The 17,699-nt window shown below is 46.0% G+C and overlaps 1 protein-coding gene across 2 annotated transcripts in view; it reads right to left on the bottom strand.

The window, feature by feature from the left end:
* Window positions 1-6: 6 nt before the first annotated feature.
* The window catches only part of dagla (diacylglycerol lipase, alpha), a 48,538-nt gene continuing 30,845 nt past the window's right edge, over window positions 7-17,699 (bottom strand). For both annotated transcript variants that reach the window (XM_079663218.1, XM_079663219.1), the window contains exons 13-18: window positions 16,630-16,710; window positions 16,358-16,500; window positions 7,479-7,547; window positions 7,321-7,393; window positions 6,873-7,081; window positions 7-259 (exon numbers count right to left, since the gene is read on the bottom strand). In XM_079663218.1, coding sequence (XP_079519344.1) covers window positions 25-259; window positions 6,873-7,081; window positions 7,321-7,393; window positions 7,479-7,547; window positions 16,358-16,500; window positions 16,630-16,710 — 810 coding nt within the window. In that variant the 3' untranslated portion in view covers window positions 7-24. The remainder of the gene's footprint in view (window positions 260-6,872; window positions 7,082-7,320; window positions 7,394-7,478; window positions 7,548-16,357; window positions 16,501-16,629; window positions 16,711-17,699) is intronic.

Genomic DNA, 17,699 nt, shown 5'->3' on the forward strand with positions numbered 1-17,699 from the left:
AATTACATTTTTCACATTTATTTATCATCCAGCAACCCAGTGTGGAAAATCAGAACCAACATTATTTGTGTTAGTACACCACAATTTCAACTCCCCTGCTGAATCCATCTGTATGCACCAGATAAAACAAACCTTGTTGAGCCCCTCCATCACCATGTGCGGCATGTGCTCATTGAGCATGGCGGGTGATATGATGACCTCATCGAAGGCCTTGTTGTCTCCCCACAGAGCTGAGTAAGTTGGCTCCTCCTGGCCACAGCTAAAGAGCAGAAGAGAGAGTCTGTCAGTCATGATGAAGTGAACACGCATGTAGATTTTGCAACAGTCTGCCTCAGTAACCATATGGAGAAGCATAATCGAGGCTATGACACCAGTGAGTAGAACATTATGTGACAGACTTAAGAAAGTGAGCTCATCTTAGAAACAAGAACAGACTCCAAAGATCGGGCTAAAAGCTCACTTGCTGCATATGGCCAACTAATAATTATTTCCAAAAACAGTAAAAAAGGGGACAAATAATTGTTCAGTATCTTCATGGCAGTGCTCTTTTAAAAACCATCAGACATAAAAAAAAAAGGACACGGGGTGGCATCTCGCTGGCATTGTGAGATTAACCTGATCAGACCAATTCTGCCTCGTGGTTTTGCGTCATCTTGTAAAAGATGGTTAAAGATTTGAAGGCTATTTGCTTTTGTGTCTTCGTCAGATACAAACAGCATCATTGCATCAGCAGTAAACTACTACAGGCCAGAGATCAGATTGTGGCATCTCGATGGACTCTATTTGAGGTAATTGGCTTTCAGTGTTGGTCAGGAATGCAACCATAAGTTACCTTTGATTGTGTTATAGTAGCCACCACCACTGAGTGTTATCAAACATGACAACTGAAATGATCTCTTTGAAAAAGTTATTACCATCCCTTACACTTTTTAAGATGGAGAATCCATCTGTTAATATCCATCAGCTTATAAGATCCCTCTAAAGTATTCTGGCCCTGGATAGATGCAGCATGTTTGATACCTGTGTCTTACAGAATCAACATCAAAATGTCTTCATCTAAAGAGTTATATTTCCCACATAGTACAGAACTAATAACACCACGTACAAATAAAAAATGTAGTGATAGGAAGATTAACTAAAACATCACAGCCCAGCAGAGAGAGCAGATAGAAAGCCAGGGGAGTGCTGCGTGACACACTCTAAGCCCACACTGTCCCCAGTATGCAATGTACACCTTTTCCCACTGAGCTGCTGGCTCTTTTATTTCACAGGTCTGAAAAATATATTTAATTTGCTTTAAGGAAAGTGTGTCCACACCTCAGATATAAAACCATTTGTGTGGTGTGGCTAACACATTACATTTTGGACAAAGACAATTTAAATGTCAATACCGCGCAACTGAATCTCATACAGGTAAAAACAGTAGCAATATTTGTATGTACATATAATTAGTAGGGTTGGGTATCGTTTGAATTTCCACGATTCTGATTCCGATTCTACTTTTCGATTCCGGTTCTTAACGGTTCTCAATTCCGATTCTTTGAGGGGCAGGGTAAAAAAATGATACATGCTTCTTCTACCAAAAAAAATACATTTATTCGAGAAACTTTTACACAGGTTAGGTTACAGTAATATTCACATTAATCAGTCTGTTTATATTCACTGCTATGTAACTGTAACATGAGAACCACCGAAGCTACAACAGTGCAACTTTTAAAGGAACCCCCCCATTTAAAAACAGTTCTTGTTGAGAAAAATAAAAATATCTGCCTTCTCAGGCATACCGGGAAGAAATGTTTGAACATTTTAAAGTAAAATGCTTCAATCTGGTGCACTTTAAGCAGAATTACTAGAGACTAGATCTAGGGGTTACAACTCTAAACACCCATATGAAAAAGATCGGTTTACATTTGAATAATTAAATAAGTATGTGAACATAACCAATAACCTACCATAGCCAATAACAAATACATCTAACGTATTTTGGTTGTTCATTCATATCTTATTTTACTTATGCATATTTTTTTATCTCTCCAGTTTAAAACGATATGTCTGGTTTACTGTCCTATAGTATACATTGGAATGATTTCAAACCTGTTTTATCCCAATAATTATAAAAGGAGTGCCTTCGAAATATGTGTTTACATAAATTGTGATCAAAATGTTTGAGACCCACTGAGATAACTTAGACTGAAGGGAAGGCAAGGCAAGTTTATTTATATAGCACTTTTCTGTACGCGACAATTCAAAGTGCTTTACAAAACAAATTAAAATACTTTTTAGGAATAAATACATTAAAAACACATTATACAATTTTACAACAGACATTACAAAGCAAAGATAATAAAATAATAAAAATAAACACCACAGGTATACAATACATGTTTAAAATGCATACTGTAGTTCGAATATGAGCATCTCAATTAAAAGCAGCGGCAAAGAGATATGTTTTTGGTCTCGATTTAAAAATAGTAAGCGTTTCTGCGGACGTGTATGATTTGGGTACCGTAGTTTATTCCAGAGTGTCGGAGCATAATAGCTAAATGCTGCCTCTCCATGTTTTGTTTTTACTCTCGGAACCGATAGCAGACCCGTCCCAGAAGACCTGAAGACATTTCGTCACCAGTACATGTACTATGTAATGACAATAAAGTTGAATCTGAATCTGAGGCACCTTGATGGCTCGTAATTATGCAGGAGTTCAACAATATACTTTGGTCCTAAACCATGTAATGATTTAAAAACTAGCAATAGTAGTAAAATCAATTCTTTGGCCGACTGGAAGCCAATGTAGAGATTTCAGAACCGGACTGATGTGGTCCACTCTTTTAGTGTTAGTGAGGACACGTGCAGCAGCGTTCTGGATCAGCTGCAGTCTTCTGATGGATTTTTTTGTCAGCCCTGTGAATACACTATTGCAGTAGTCGAGTCTACTGAAAATAAAAGCATGGACAAGCTTTTCTAAGTCCTATTGTGACATTAGTTTTTTAATCCTCGATATATTCTTCAGGTGATAATAAGCAGACCTAATGACTGTTGTAATGTGGCTGTTGAAATTCAGGTCTGAGTCCATCACTACACCTAGATTTCTGGCTTTATTAGTGGTTTTGTAGTCTGCCAACTGAAGCTCTGTGATTACTTTTAATCGGTCCTTCTTTGCTCCAAAAACAATTATCTCAGTTTTTTGTTTGTTCAGTTGGAGAAAGTTCTGAGTCATCCAGTCAGTGATGTGCTCAATGCACTTACTCAGTGTTCTAATCAGAGAACAGTCTCCTGGTGTGATTTTAAAATAAATCTGGGTGTCGTCTGCAAAGATGTGATAACTTAGATCGCTCTTTTTAATAATTTCAGCCAGAGGTAGCATATAAATATTAAAAAGCAAAGGTCCTAAGATGGAGCCTTGAGGAACCCCGCATGACATATTTGTCAAAGTTGATGTGTAGTTATATGTAGTAGTAATTGAGAAAGTTTTTTCTGTCCTTTAAGTAGGTACTAAACCAATTTAGAACTATTGCTGAAACTCCCATCCAGTTTTCTAGACGGTCTAGCAATAAGTGTCAAATGCAGCGCTGAGATCTAATAATACTAAAACTGATATTCTGCCACTGTCTGTGTTTAAATGAATGTCATTTAAGACCTTAACAAGAGCAGTTTCAGTGCTGTGGTTAGGTCTAAAGCCTGACTGAAACACATCAAAACCGTCATTTAAAAACATGAAATGACTCAACTGTTGAAAAACTACTTTTTCAATCAATTTGTTTAAATAGGAAGGTTTGATATTGGCCTTTAATTATTCCTTACGGTTGTGTCTAAGTTATGCTTTTTTAGGAGCGGTTTAATTACTGCAGTTTTCAGGGCCTTTGGAAATACACCTGATTGAAGAGAGTTGTTTACTATGTGTATTGTATCTGAGGCCATACAGGGAAAAACTGTTTTGAAAAATCCTGTCAGAATAATATCGAGGCTACAGGAGGAGGATTTCAGATGTTGAATAATGTCTTCCAGGTCTTTAGCATTTATCAGACGAAATTGTGATATGGTGTCTGGATTTGCTTTAGGTGGACAGAGGGACAACACATTTGCTGTAGCTGATGCAGAGGCACTGACTGCCTGTCTAATTGGCATGATTTTATCAGTGAATAAGGAGGCAAAATCATTGCAGGCCCTGGTGGATAGAAATTCTGAAGTTACTGACACTGGGGGGCTAGTTAGTCTGTCGACGGTAGCAAATAAAGCACGTGAGTTGTTTTTATTTTTGGTAATGATGTCAGAAAAGAAAGACTGTCGTGCCCTTTTTATTTCTTGATTATAGACGCAGAGTTTCTCTTTATATATTTCAAAGTAAACTTGGAGATTTGTTTTTCTCCACCTGCGTTCAGCTTTCCTGCACTCAGTTTTTGCTGTTCTCACAGTCATGTATTTTCTCCATGGAGATTTTTTCTTGCTAGATACTTCCTTTGTTTTAATGGGAGCAATGGCATCCATGACATTAGTTATTTATAATTAAAATGATCAACTAGCTCATTTACAGATCGCATGGGCAATTGAGGGAGTAAAAATCTGGGCAAATGTTTCCTCTGCATTTTCAGGTAAGTGACGTCTAGTGGTTACCTCTTTCTTAACAGTTGTATGGACGGTAATAGAGCTCTCAAAGAAAACACAGGAATGGTCGGAGAGCGCTACATCAGTCACCACAAGCTTAGCGATGTTCAGACCCTTTGATACAATTAAGTCCAGGGTGTGCCCCTTATTGTGCGTCGGACCCTTGACATGCTGAGTCAGTCCAAAATTGTTGAAAACACAGAACTGTTCTTTAGCCCCTCTGTCCTCAGGGTTGTCAACATGGATATTAAAATCGCCAACAATGATTAAACGGTCAAAGTCAATACACAATATAGACAGAAACTCGGTAAAATCATCAAAAAAAGCTTGCACAGTATTTGGGTGGTCTGTAGATGTTTAGGAAAAGAGCTCGAGAGGAGCATTTCAACTGAAGGCCCACATATTCAAAAGAAGCAAAGTTTCCATACATAGTCTGTTTGCATTGAAATAGATCATTGAACAAAATAGCTACTCCACCCCCTTTCTTATGTAGTCTTACCTGACTCATAGAATTAAAGTTGGGAGGAGTTGATTCTATAAGAACAACTGTGCTGTTGTTTTGGTCTAACCAAGTTTCAATTAAAAACATAAAATCCAGGTTGTGCTTGGTGATAAAATCATTGATTAAAAATTATTTACCTGCTAAAGACCTGACATTTAATAAAGCCAGTTTGAGTGTGTTTGACATACCACCACTCTGACTGTTAACGACAGACCGTGGAGCACGTGGAATCACTACAACATTTGATACATTTGATACATTATATACATTCCGAAGGATGCCCTTGGATCCTCTGTTCTCAGTCCGAATCGCCAGCCTGTGTAAGCAGGCCACAACACTAATAGGACGCTGCACTAGTATGAACTAAAGTGAACTTTCTAAACACTCAGAGTCCTTTACCTCACTGAGCTGTAGTTATCAGCCTCTCAGTCTGACTGGAGAGGACTCTCCCTCCACATTATTGTAGAAACATCTTCTTCTAATATCCGTTAGAGCAGCTAGCGCCAGATGCTAATAACAACAGCGCTGGTACCGGTGCACCCTCCCTCTCTCCCTCGCTCGCTCCCACGCTCACTCGCACTTTGGCTGTGAGCTGCGGGTGCCAGATAAGCCAACATCCCCGATTTTCATCACTTACAGCGCCCATCGTACAGGGCAAATGAAAAGTGTAACTCGGATGAAAAGGGTGTTACATTTACTTAATTATGAATGTTGTTACATCAAGGCTGAAAATTAGGATGAGCACCAACGGTCAAAACATTTTTTTGTTCCCTCCCAGAGCTGTCAGCGCTGCGCCTCTACAGATCTGGCGCCCTAGGCGACGGGCCGGCCCTGGGTTGCGTTCCGATAATCCAAAAATCAGCTCCTAAATTCTAACCCTATCTCCTATTCCTTGACTTCCGAGTGAAACGTCACGGGGTTAAGGGATAGTGGATAGCAGAATTCAAAAGGACTTAGGAGAAGAGACTGCGGTACTTTAGAGAATCCGAATGCACTTTCACTATCTGACGTGTTTATGATGCGCCAGCGGACGTCATTGTGTGCGTCTGCTGCTGTGGGGAAACTATGGAAACTACAGTGTTCTATACAACGGACTACAACATGGATGTTTAATAAAAACTAGGGACTCATCTAGAGACTCTGCACCGTGCTCTGATGCTGTTGTTTTATGCTTTATGAACGTGGACAACAGAGAAACATATCCTTCATGACCAAAGTTGTAATTGAAATAAAAAAGGAAAGTGAAATTTATGCTCGTCACCCTCTCCCTCCGGTCCACATTAATACAAATGATCCGCAAATGCTGCAGCTGCAAGGTATTGTGGGGCAGCATTTTCTCCTCTCCTTTCGGTAAGGGAGGTCCAGTGGTTCCTAAGCTAAAGGAGGTTATAAAGGAAGTTTGAAACCTCCTTTCCTTTCATTTGGAGAGTTGGAACGGCACTTAACATGGCTGCCACTGACGTACTTCCGGGTCATTTCACTTGGTTAGGAAGGTTCCTAAGCTAAATGGACTATTGGAACGCAACCCTGGTCTCAGGTTACGCTGTAGGAAGTGTAGGTACGTACAACGCTACATTTCCCGCCCCGCCGCAGTCATACAGTAGGCTACGGAGAGCAGCGAGAAACATTTCCTCAGGCATCAAAAAGCGGAACCGAAATTCACATTTCTAAATGATGCCGTTGGAATCGAAATGTTGGAACCGGTTCTCGGTACCCAACCCTAATCATTAGTTTAAGCTACAGACAGCTTTCCAATCAGTTTCCTCACCATGCCTCTGGAGGATGGTTGTGCACCACATGGATGATCCTGCCGGGAGGGTAGAGGGGGGTGGAGGCTGAAAGGGCAATGCTGAGGTCACTGGGGTGGAGCCACAGGCGACTGCTGGGAGGCGCTGCTGGCTGAGACTGAGGATCTTCATCCTCCACTGGAAGCTCTGATTTCGGGATGCACTTGGTGCCTCCCACAATGATCCTCCACTGAAGCAAAGAAAAACGGGTTTTGCAATATAACATTTGAATCTAAATATATCTTCAGTACATTGGATGTGTTTCTGCAGCAGCCAGGGGTTAACTCTCGAGTTGTCGAGTTGTTTTCATTCAAATGTCCATAAAGCTGTCCCCAAATATACTATCACTAAGTAGAGGTTACAAGTTAATACTACAACAGGTCTTTATATCCATTTTTCATCCTCTACAACAGGGTCAGAAGAAGTCACCTTAGGCTTGTTACTTTTCTGCAGGACTTCCAGAAGGTGGCGTCGAAAACCCTCCAGTTGTGACAGGCCCAGCCTATGAGAGAGCAGCAGCAGAATTTTTGTAAGCATGCAGCAAAGTGAAATTAAACCCAGAATTCTGCACATAGTAGAAGAGATACCTTGGTACCAGGTCTTTTCCTAATACCACAGACGTGACAAACTCTTTTGAGTACTCCATGGCATCCTCACTGTGTAAATAAGAGAAAGAAACACTTTAATTATGTAAACAGGACATGTGGAGAGAGTAAAGCTGCCTTTACATGTACGGTCACTTTCTATTTGCTCAGTACTATGTAGGGCGTAAAACTGAGGTTAAGGCAGCCAGGCGGTTTTGTCTCCATGGTAGCGTGTCCTATTTGCCTTTGTGACTTCTGGCTGTCACACACAGCTGTTATCTCATTGGTGAGGCTTTGAAAGGTCAGCGGCAACTGAGGTCAGAGTTGAAATAATGTGACCCAAGGATAACGCTTCCACCTAGCAGGGCGGTGCTTCTCTCCCTGTAGGTAAACATTGGCACAGTCAGCGCATCATATGAAGGCAGCTCTCTGCATACATTTCCAACTCGCACTAAAGAACATTTCTTTAGAAAAGTTTCTTCATAATATTATTTTCTGACAATATCCACACAAAGGCTCACTCCTGCAAGTGCATTTTAGTCTGGTTGATACAATACTGATAATGATGGACAGAAAATAAGCAAGAGAACATTATTATAACAAAATCACAACCGAAACCACAGAAAAAAAAGAAACCCTGCCTGCGCGCAGAATAATGCGTCACACCATTAACAGGTGCATTTCTAAAATAAGGCATCGAAGTGTGATCTCACAGACTGAAAAGGACACGATTGATTGGGCCTGAAAAACAGGTTACGTGATACAGCTTTTAAAATAGGACAATTGAGACAGTGTATAATTGATAAACACAAGAAGACCATAAAAATGATTGCTTGGAAATATATAGCTCTTGATCGATGCACATGAAAGACATAGCAGAGAACACAATGTAACTGTGGTGAACAATGGCAGATGTTTGCCTTCATGGGTTAATAACTTCAAAAAGGTTTCCTGGTCTGATTATTTAAAGCTGTACCACTATAACTCTACCTTCAGTAGTCATTTCCGTACTGTAATGTTGTGACCCCTTGTGTCCTGTATGAAAGCTGCTAGATTTGTTGGGTTGTATTCAATCTTTACTTTTATGGTGTCGGATGACTTGTAGCTTCTAATCAAAGTCTGAAACATTTACTTCTCTTAACTTTAATAAACCACCACAAGTGCACTACATAATTTAGTTATCTCTTGGTACAGACTCCTTTCCTGCACGTTTGCATAGCAAACACAGTTAAACACTGCAGCCAGCTGTATGGCAGGGTGTGAGAAAGCGCTCAAGTGTAGCCACACAAAATGCTAATGAACTCTAAACAGTTTTGACAAAAATAAACTATTCTGAAATTGCAAAGCACAGCAAAAAACGTTTTTTTTGTATCTTGTAAAATGTATCTTTAAACAATATTGTATGTACACACAGAGGCACATACAGTAATAGAGTTTCATTCCAGGGGACCTTTGTTGAAGTTGATAACCCCCACATGATCCCCCTTGTTCCCGGTCTGCCTTTATAGATTGTCAAATAAAGCAGAAATTACAAAAGAAAATCATAATGCCTTACACCTTCGTGTTTAGGCTTCACAAAGCAAGGGGCCATTTCTGATCAACTGATCATTTCGATTTTTATCGAGCAAAATAACAATTATAGGTGACTCAGGGGTAGACATTAAGGGTAAAATTCCGGGCCGGTGGAATTGTATTATCACTGGCCCCACCATTGTAACCACTGGCCCGGAGCATTCGTCCAAAAAGAAATCGACTAATAATGAAGAAAATTAACACATTTGTTGCAATAGTAATTTATGCACTAACTACATTACTACTTGTACTACAACATTTCAATCATCAGTTCTTCCTCAATTGTTCATATTTGGTTTATTAAAATAATTATATTGTGATCATTGTTAAAAAAAAATTGCTATTATTATGAGTATTATTATTTGTATGATGCGCTTTCTGCCTCCCTGTCATTAGGAGTTAGAAATGTAATGACTATGTAATAGATTAGATTAGAACCTTCATTCTCCTAAACTGCTGGGACATTTCCCTATAGCCAATACCTTTATATTTTCTACTCTTCACTTACTTGTCAGCATAGGTCGGCATTGATATACAGAGCCGACAGAATACCTTGTTTATATTGGCATCATATTGAGAGGTGCAGCCAGTGACGCGTCCTAAAACCAGGAAGGAAGCTGCTGGTTCCCTCGACAAAAAGCAATGGGATTTCTCCACAGGGTTTTGGAAAACAGCTGGAAATAAGGTCTGTGGAAAACAAACCTGTTTGATAAATGCACGTTTTGTTCAGCCGGATAATCTCCACATGTCTACCCTACTTTTATAATTTTCTAATCATAAGTCTAATCGATAGATTATAAAAGGGTTTTAGGACGCGTCACTGCACCACTAGAAGCCAACTCCATCGATCAAGCTGGCTGAAACTTTCTCTCCCTCTTCTTCTCATACTCCCTGTCACTCTCCTTTAACTCCTCCGGTGACTTTCTTTTATTTGAAGATTGTTTTTTGCCCAGCGCTTGGCCGGTTACCGCTGGTATTAAAAACATTTTGGCGGATGGTTAGGTGGCGCCATAGTCTGTAGTAACGAGCGCGCTCACAGGAGCCTGCTCACGCTGCGCTCCACAGCAAACAGCTGTTTGCTTTTTACCCAACAACGACAACCGACTCACAAAACACTATGTTGTAGCGTTAATAAACGAAACAATTTAACTAAATTGTTAGTCAAAATACCAATACCACAGGACAATTCTTTTTTTTTTAAACCAATATTTTTAGTGGCCCGAGCGGGCAAGTGGAAAGTACTGTAGCGATCTGCATTTATTGTTCAAGTGTTCTGTTAACTGTTTGTGTCAGGCTTCTGTGAGGAGAGCAGGTAGGGGCGGGTTTGGGGAGCAGAGGGTTTGGTGTGTGTGTGTCTGTGTGGGCGCGTGCAGGAGAGTGAGAGGTTGGCGCGAGAGGAGAGAGAGTGAGAAAGGACGGATGAGAGACGTTGGTTGTTAATAAACCTCTTTAACTTGAGAACGCTTCACTCGTCATTCCGACACGTCCGGGTGGACGTTACATTGGTGTCAGAAGTAAAAAAAAAACAACAAAAAAAACAGAGTTTTATCCGCTAATCGCCGGTAGCCGCAGCTAGCACTGACTCGGCTAACGTTAGCTCTGCTTCATCGGCGGTAAATAATGGAAGCACAGATGAACCGGACCGGAGCTCGTCCGAAAGTCAAGGAGGAGATGGATGGCTTATGGCGTGACTCAGAAGACAATTTATGGCGTGAATTAAATGCTGCTGCCGGTTTCGACTCGGCCGGCGGGAAGCGGCACGTCGGCGCAGGGACCTCCCCCGGGAGTGGCGCGGCGCCGGTTGTAAACAATGATGGCGGCGCCCGGCTCCAAGTTAAAACACCGAAATACAACGGTAAAGCCGACTGGGAAGCCTTCCATGCCCAATTTGAACTGTTATCACGGGCTGTGGGCTGGTCTGAGGACAATAAGGCGCTCCAGCTGGCCCTGTGTATTACAGATGAAGCTTTATCCTGTTTGCTACTGCTCAGCCCGGCGGAAAGAACTGACTATGGGGCCTTGGTTGGGGCTCTGAAGCGGCGGTTTGGACAATGCAGCCAGCCTGGGGTGCTGCGTTCGGAGCTGTCAAGCAGACAGAGACAGCCGGGTGAGCCGCTCCGCATATTGGCTAATGACATTGAAACCCTGGCGAGAAGGGCATACAGCCACATGTCCCCTGAGGTGCAGAGCGAGCTGGCTAGGGACCAGTTTATCCGGGCCATAACCCCCAGGGAGCTGCGCGTCCAGACACAACTGGCACATCCCCGCTCTCTGCAGGAAGCACTGGAGCTGGCGTTGGAGAGAGAGGTTGTAGGAGGGGCGGCAGAGAGCACGCACACGGGAGGCGGCCCGGTTGTGAGAACGGTGAGACAGGAGGAGCCAGGACAAGAGAAACCAGCATGGGCGGCTGAGTTGACTGAGCTAATCCGTGCTATGGCACTGCAATCGCCGCAGGGCAGCAACCGTCCTCGTCGGGGTCCTCTGGTGTGTTGGGGGTGCGGCCAGGTCGGCCATATTAGCACAAGGTGCCCCATGAATGCTGATATTCAGGGAAACGCCCCCGGGTCTGTGTAAATGGGACGTCACAGACCCCCACCGTTGGGTCCCATCGTGCCTGGTCTCCAGTGGACAGAGCCCAGCTGCACGGAGGGGGGAGCGGGGCTCCGCTTCCCCCAGAAGCAAACGACATCGCAGAGTCTGTGAGGGTGGTGGGCTGGACTCACGCGGGGGATTTCTGCCATGTCCCCGTCACCCTGGCAGGGGCCCCATGGACGGCCCTTGTTGACACCGGCTCCACAGCAACACTGATGAGACCGGACGTGGTCCCAGCGGGGACACGGTTGACACCCACTCTGGTGAAACTGCGAACAGTAACCGGTGAGCTAGCCCCTATGCTTGGGAGAGGGGTGGTGGTTATACAGGTGGGGGGGCTGTCAGTGTCTGTTAAGGTGTGGGTTGCGGCAGTACAGGACTCCTGCATATTAGGACTTGACTTTCTGCGGGTTGCACGCTGTGTGCTAGACCTGGGGAGGAACACGCTGGCCTTTCCAGGGGGTCCCACAGTTGAAATGGTGCACCCCACACTTGCCACGACACCACACCCACCTACATCAAGAGTGACTGAAACACTTCCCCCACCCCAAACCCCCCCCCCCTTCAGCCATGCCCCCTGTCATCAATGCTAACCCCAGCCCCAACCCCACACCCCGTACTCCAGTTGATGTACGGCCCCCGGCCCCGGAACAACAACCTGCAGCTCTAAAGGGGGACAGACGGGCGGCAGTGAAGGAGGTGTGGAAACGCAGCTGTGATGACTTAAAACCCGAGCAGCGGGAGGAACTGTGGCAAGTGCTGTGGGAGTTTAAGGACATTTTTGCTCTGACAGAAGAGGAAGTGGGCCTGACACACCTGGTGCAGCACGATATCGACACGGGCGACGCACGGCCCGTCAAGACACGCCCCCGCCGCCTTCCCCTGGCCCATCAGACAGCAGCAGACAGCGCTATTGATGAGATGCTGTCAGCTGGCATTATTGAGCCCTCTGACAGCCCCTGGGCCTCGGGGGTTGTGATGGTCAATAAGAAGAAGAGTTCAAAGATGAGGTTTTGTGTGGACTACAGACCGCTGAACAGTGTGACCAAGAAAGACTCATACCCGCTGCCCCGCATAGATGAGTGTTTGGACTTGGTGTCTGGCTCATCCTGGTTCTCCTCTTTAGACCTGCGCAGCGGGTATTGGCAAGTTCCCCTCAGCCCAGAAGCCAGATCAAAGACAGCTTTTTGCACTGGGAGGGGGCTGTGGCAGTTTCGAGTCCTCTCCTTCGGCCTATGCAACGCTCCGGCCACGTTTGAGCGGCTGATGGAAAGGGTGCTCGCTGACGTTCCCCGACAGGAGTGCCTGGTCTACCTGGACGATATCCTGGTCCATGGTAGCTCCTTCCAGGCGGCTTTAGGAGCCCTGCGGCGGGTTCTACAGAGGATAGCAGCAGCGGGGTTGAAGCTCCACCCCGACAAGTGCTGTTTCTTGAGGAGAGAGTTGGAGTTCCTGGGGCACCGAGTCGGAGGAGAGGGCATCAGCACGCTGGAGGAGAAGGTGCGGGCAGTAAAGGACTGGCCAGCCCCCATCAATCTGCGGGAGCTGAAGAGCTTCATTGGGTTAGCGTCGTACTACAGGCGGTTCGTGCGTGGCTTCTCTTGCATAGCTGCACCCCTGTTCCGCCTGCAACAGAAAGACTGTGATTTTGCTTGGACTCCAGAGTGTGAGCTGGCCTTCAGCTCTTTAAAGAAGGCCTTGACGGAGTCTCCCATCCTCACTCCCCCAGACCTCAGCCTACCGTTCGTCCTGGATACGGACGCCAGTGACGTCGGGATGGGGGCGGTGTTAAGCCAGGTGGGGCCTGGGGGGGAAAAAGTGGTGGCGTATTTCAGCAAAACCTTCAACAAAGCTGAACGGCGCTATTGTGTGACACGCAGAGAGTTGCTGGCAATTGTGAGAGCAATCAGCCATTTCAGGTACTACCTGTGTGGCCTGTCCTTCACAGTGAGGACTGACCACGCAGCCCTCCAGTGGCTGATGTCCTTCAAGGAGCCCGAGGGACAGATTGCACGCTGGCTAGAAGGACTGGCGCCGTACGTCTTCACAGTAGAGCACAGGGCGGGGGTTCGCCATACCAACGCTGACGCCCTGTCCCGGCGCCCCTGTGCTCCCAGCGGCTGTCGGTACTGTGAAAAGAGAGAGGACCAAGAAAAGGAGCTCTGTGCAGAGGAGGAGCGAGACCACAGGCATAAACCAGCCGAGCCGGTCTGCAGAGGTGCACGGATCATCGACTCACCCGAATGGAGAGCGCGGCAGGAAGAGGATGCTGACCTACAGCCAGTGCTGAGGTGGGTGGAGTCAGGACAAAAGCCACTGTGGAATGAAGTTGCTGGGTGCTCGCTTGCCACCAAAGGACTGGTTGCAAAGTTTGAGGCTCTCCGGACGAAGGATGGAGTGCTGCAGAGAGCCTGGAAAGAGCCTGCAACGGGGGAGGAGAGGTGGCAGGTGGTGGTCCCCAGGGCGCTGAAGGAAGAAGTGCTTAAGGCCTCCCATGGAACTACTGGGGCAGGACACTTTGGGGTCTCCAAAACCTTGCGTCGACTCCGCCAAAGCTGTTACTGGGGCCAGCTCAGGAGAGATGTTGAGGACTTCTGCCGCCGCTGCGACCTTTGTACGGCGTACAAAGGTCCCACTGATCAGTCACGTGCCCAGCTTCAGCAGCTAGCGGTGGGGGCCCCGATGGAGAGGGTGGCGGTGGACATAATGGGCCCATTCCCGTGCACAGAGAAGGGGAACCGTTACGTCCTGGCCGCCATGGACTATTTTACAAAATGGCCAGAGGCGTATGCTATACCAGACCAGGAGGCGGTGACCGTTGCAGGTGCCCTGGTGGAGGGCATGTTTGCCAGATTTGGAGCGGCCGAGGTCATTCACAGCGACCAAGGAAGAAACTTTGAGTCGAGGGTGTTCGCCGCTATGTGTGACCGGCTGGGCATGCAAAAGACGCGGACTACTCCTCTGCACCCGCAGAGTGACGGACTGGTCGAACGGTTCAATAGGACTCTGGGAAAACAACTCGCTATCCTCACCGCGGAGCATCAGCGTGATTGGGACATGCACCTCCCTCTTGTTCTTTGGGCCTACAGATCGGCTGTGCAGGAGTCCACCTCATGCACACCGGCCCTGCTCATGCTGGGGCGAGAGCTGCGGACACCAGCAGAAATGGCTTTTGGCCGACCCCCCGACACACCAGCGGTTCCTCCGGGACCGGAATATGCCAGGAGGCTCCAGGATAGAATGGAGTCAGCACATGCCTTTGCCCGCGATCAGCTGCAGAAGGCGGGCATGAGACAGAAAAGAAACTATGACACGAGGGCTAGAGGGGGGGACTTCAAGGCCGGGGACCTGGTGTGGGTGTATAGTCCAAGAAGAAAGAAGGGCCGGTGCCCTAAGTTGGACTGTCACTGGGTGGGCCCTTGCGAGGTGCTGGAAAAGCTGGGAGAGGTGGTCTATAGGGTCCAGCTGCCGCCTAGAGGGAGACGGGTGGCCCTCCACAGGGACCGGCTGGCCCCATACAGAGGCGATGCACATCCGCGGCCTAGACCCCCAGCATCGTCTAGGAGAAACCAGACAGTCACTTCCCCCGATTCACTGACTGTGTCCCCTGCTGACCCCCCACATTCACCCCCACCCCCAAACTCACCCCCTGTTCCGGGACAGGATGTTCCAAGCCGGCGAGCGCAGCCGCCTGTGTTCACTCCAAGGCGGCCTCAGAGACCAAGAAGAGCCCCGGGCCACCTCAGAGACTTTTTATGCATTCCCTCGGGGCGAGGGACTTAGTAAGGGGGGGGCAATGTAGCGATCTGCATTTATTGTTCAAGTGTTCTGTTAACTGTTTGTGTCAGGCTTCTGTGAGGAGAGCAGGTAGGGGCGGGTTTGGGGAGCAGAGGGTTTGGTGTGTGTGTGTCTGTGTGGGCGCGTGCAGGAGAGTGAGAGGTTGGCGCGAGAGGAGAGAGAGTGAGAAAGGACGGATGAGAGACGTTGGTTGTTAATAAACCTCTTTAACTTGAGAACGCTTCACTCGTCATTCCGACACGTCCGGGTGGACGTTACAGTACGTTATCCTGGCCCGGGGTGTCTAAATAGTGCTTCCGGGCCAGCGGGCCATTTATAATGTCGCGCCCGTGTGGTATCGCTCTTTGGACTCTTTGCAGGCAGCTCTTCCCACCAATATCACTGACACTGGGGAGAAGAGGTGCCCTGCAAAAGAGCCCAAAGATATTAAAATACAATACCCGGCCCAGATACAGCCTGTTCACGCTGCTGCCATCAGGAAGACGATACAGAAGGATCTGTTGTCTTACCACCAGACTACAGGAAAACGTTTTATTCAGGGTAAGACTCCTGAAGTCATCCTTTACGCTATAACACAACATTTATATTTTCCTTGTTTTGCTTTTTTTTATTGAGCAAATGGGAACATAACTGCACAACCCTGTTGTACAATGTCAATGCATTATTCTTACATTCTTGTATTCTGTGGTTGGACAGTAATGTATATTTGGACAGCTTTGGACCTAGTTTTCAGTAAACAAGTGGAGAGTGTATAGTCTGTGATAGCAGACTGGTATGAAACATTATAAACATGGAATGTATACATTAATTTGGCAAACAGGCTTTAAAAGACTTATTTCACAATGTAATCAACCAGAATGACCTGATTTTGTTTTGTATAGTCACTTGCACTTCCTACAAACACTCCGGGATTGGCTTACCTAAAAAGGCCACCAGGTGGAGAGTAAGAGTAGCAGTGCAGTGTGGGATACTGAGGTCTCAGCAGGAAGGAGAGGATAGCAGCAGTGCCTGCACCAAGAGAGTGCCCGACTATCACCAGCCCATAGTGCATGGTGCCCTTGTTCTGAGAGAGAGACCAGAGTCATTACACTCATAAAGCACTACAGTAGTGTTAACACATCCAGAGAACAGAGGCACAAAAGGTTAATTATTGAGCCGGCCATTCTTTATAGGGTATATTAGAGTCGTGTACCAAGTCTCTTCCAAAGGCTTGGGATAAGATCATTTCCTGCTCCAGTTTCTTCTTAATGTATTCTGCTGAGAAAACCATCCCCTGAGAGGGAAGAGAAAGAGAAAGGAATTAAGTGGATGAGAGGATGGAAAAAGACAATTGTGGCCAAAGAGTCTCCTTCAAAATATATTATTAAGGGTGCATTCACACCTAATAGTCCGTTTTCTGGTGCGCACCAGACAACAGTTTGTTACATTGTTTCATTTTTCAGAGGTTTGCGTTCACACAAAATTCAAACGGACTATAAACTTTAAACACAAGTCATGTGCGCGGAAATGCTGTTCAACCATTGGTCAGACATTAAGGGGGTAAAAACGCAAATCCTGGCAATTTTTACCGGAGCCTCCGCCATGGAGCATCGGCACTTTCGGCAGGTTATTCTCATGCTGCTGTTAATCTGAAGATCAACAGACTCTAGCGGCCCGTGCATATGATTATATAATCAGACAACGTCCGTTAAAAAACATTATAACACATAATGAGAGACGTTCTGCAGTCAGGAGGGGCGTTTCACCGACGACAGGTGTTCTTACTTTTATGTAGCGGACGGAGAATTTTTACTTTACACGACACTGTTCAACACTTCATTCTGCTTCACTCTTTAACTAAACAACCGCGGATGTCTTGAAAGACTCTTTCGTAAAGATTTTGAAGACATCCGCGTTCTTGTGACACGTAAATACTACGCTTCCTATGTTTTGGTGCGGACTGTGTTCACACCAGCAATGAACCGCTCCAGAGTTCGCAAGCAAGCGCTCCGAGACCACCTATTTTAGCGGACCAGAGTCCGGTTGTTTAGTTCACTTAAGAGGTCTCTGACTGCGTTCACACCGACCCAAACGAACCGAACTAAGCGGCTAAACGCACCAGGGTTCGATTGACCGGACTATAAGGCAGGTGTGAACGCACCCTAAAAGAGCCATAACAAGCTGTTACTTTGATTAACAACTCAAATGACCTTAGGATTCTGGGAAGATGTTACGTGTTGGAAGTGCACAGATTGAGAACAGAGATACTTAAAGAGGAAACAT

This window comes from Notothenia rossii, assembly GCF_949606895.1.
Source record: "Notothenia rossii genome assembly, chromosome: 2".
NCBI classification, from domain to species: Eukaryota; Metazoa; Chordata; class Actinopteri; order Perciformes; family Nototheniidae; genus Notothenia; species Notothenia rossii.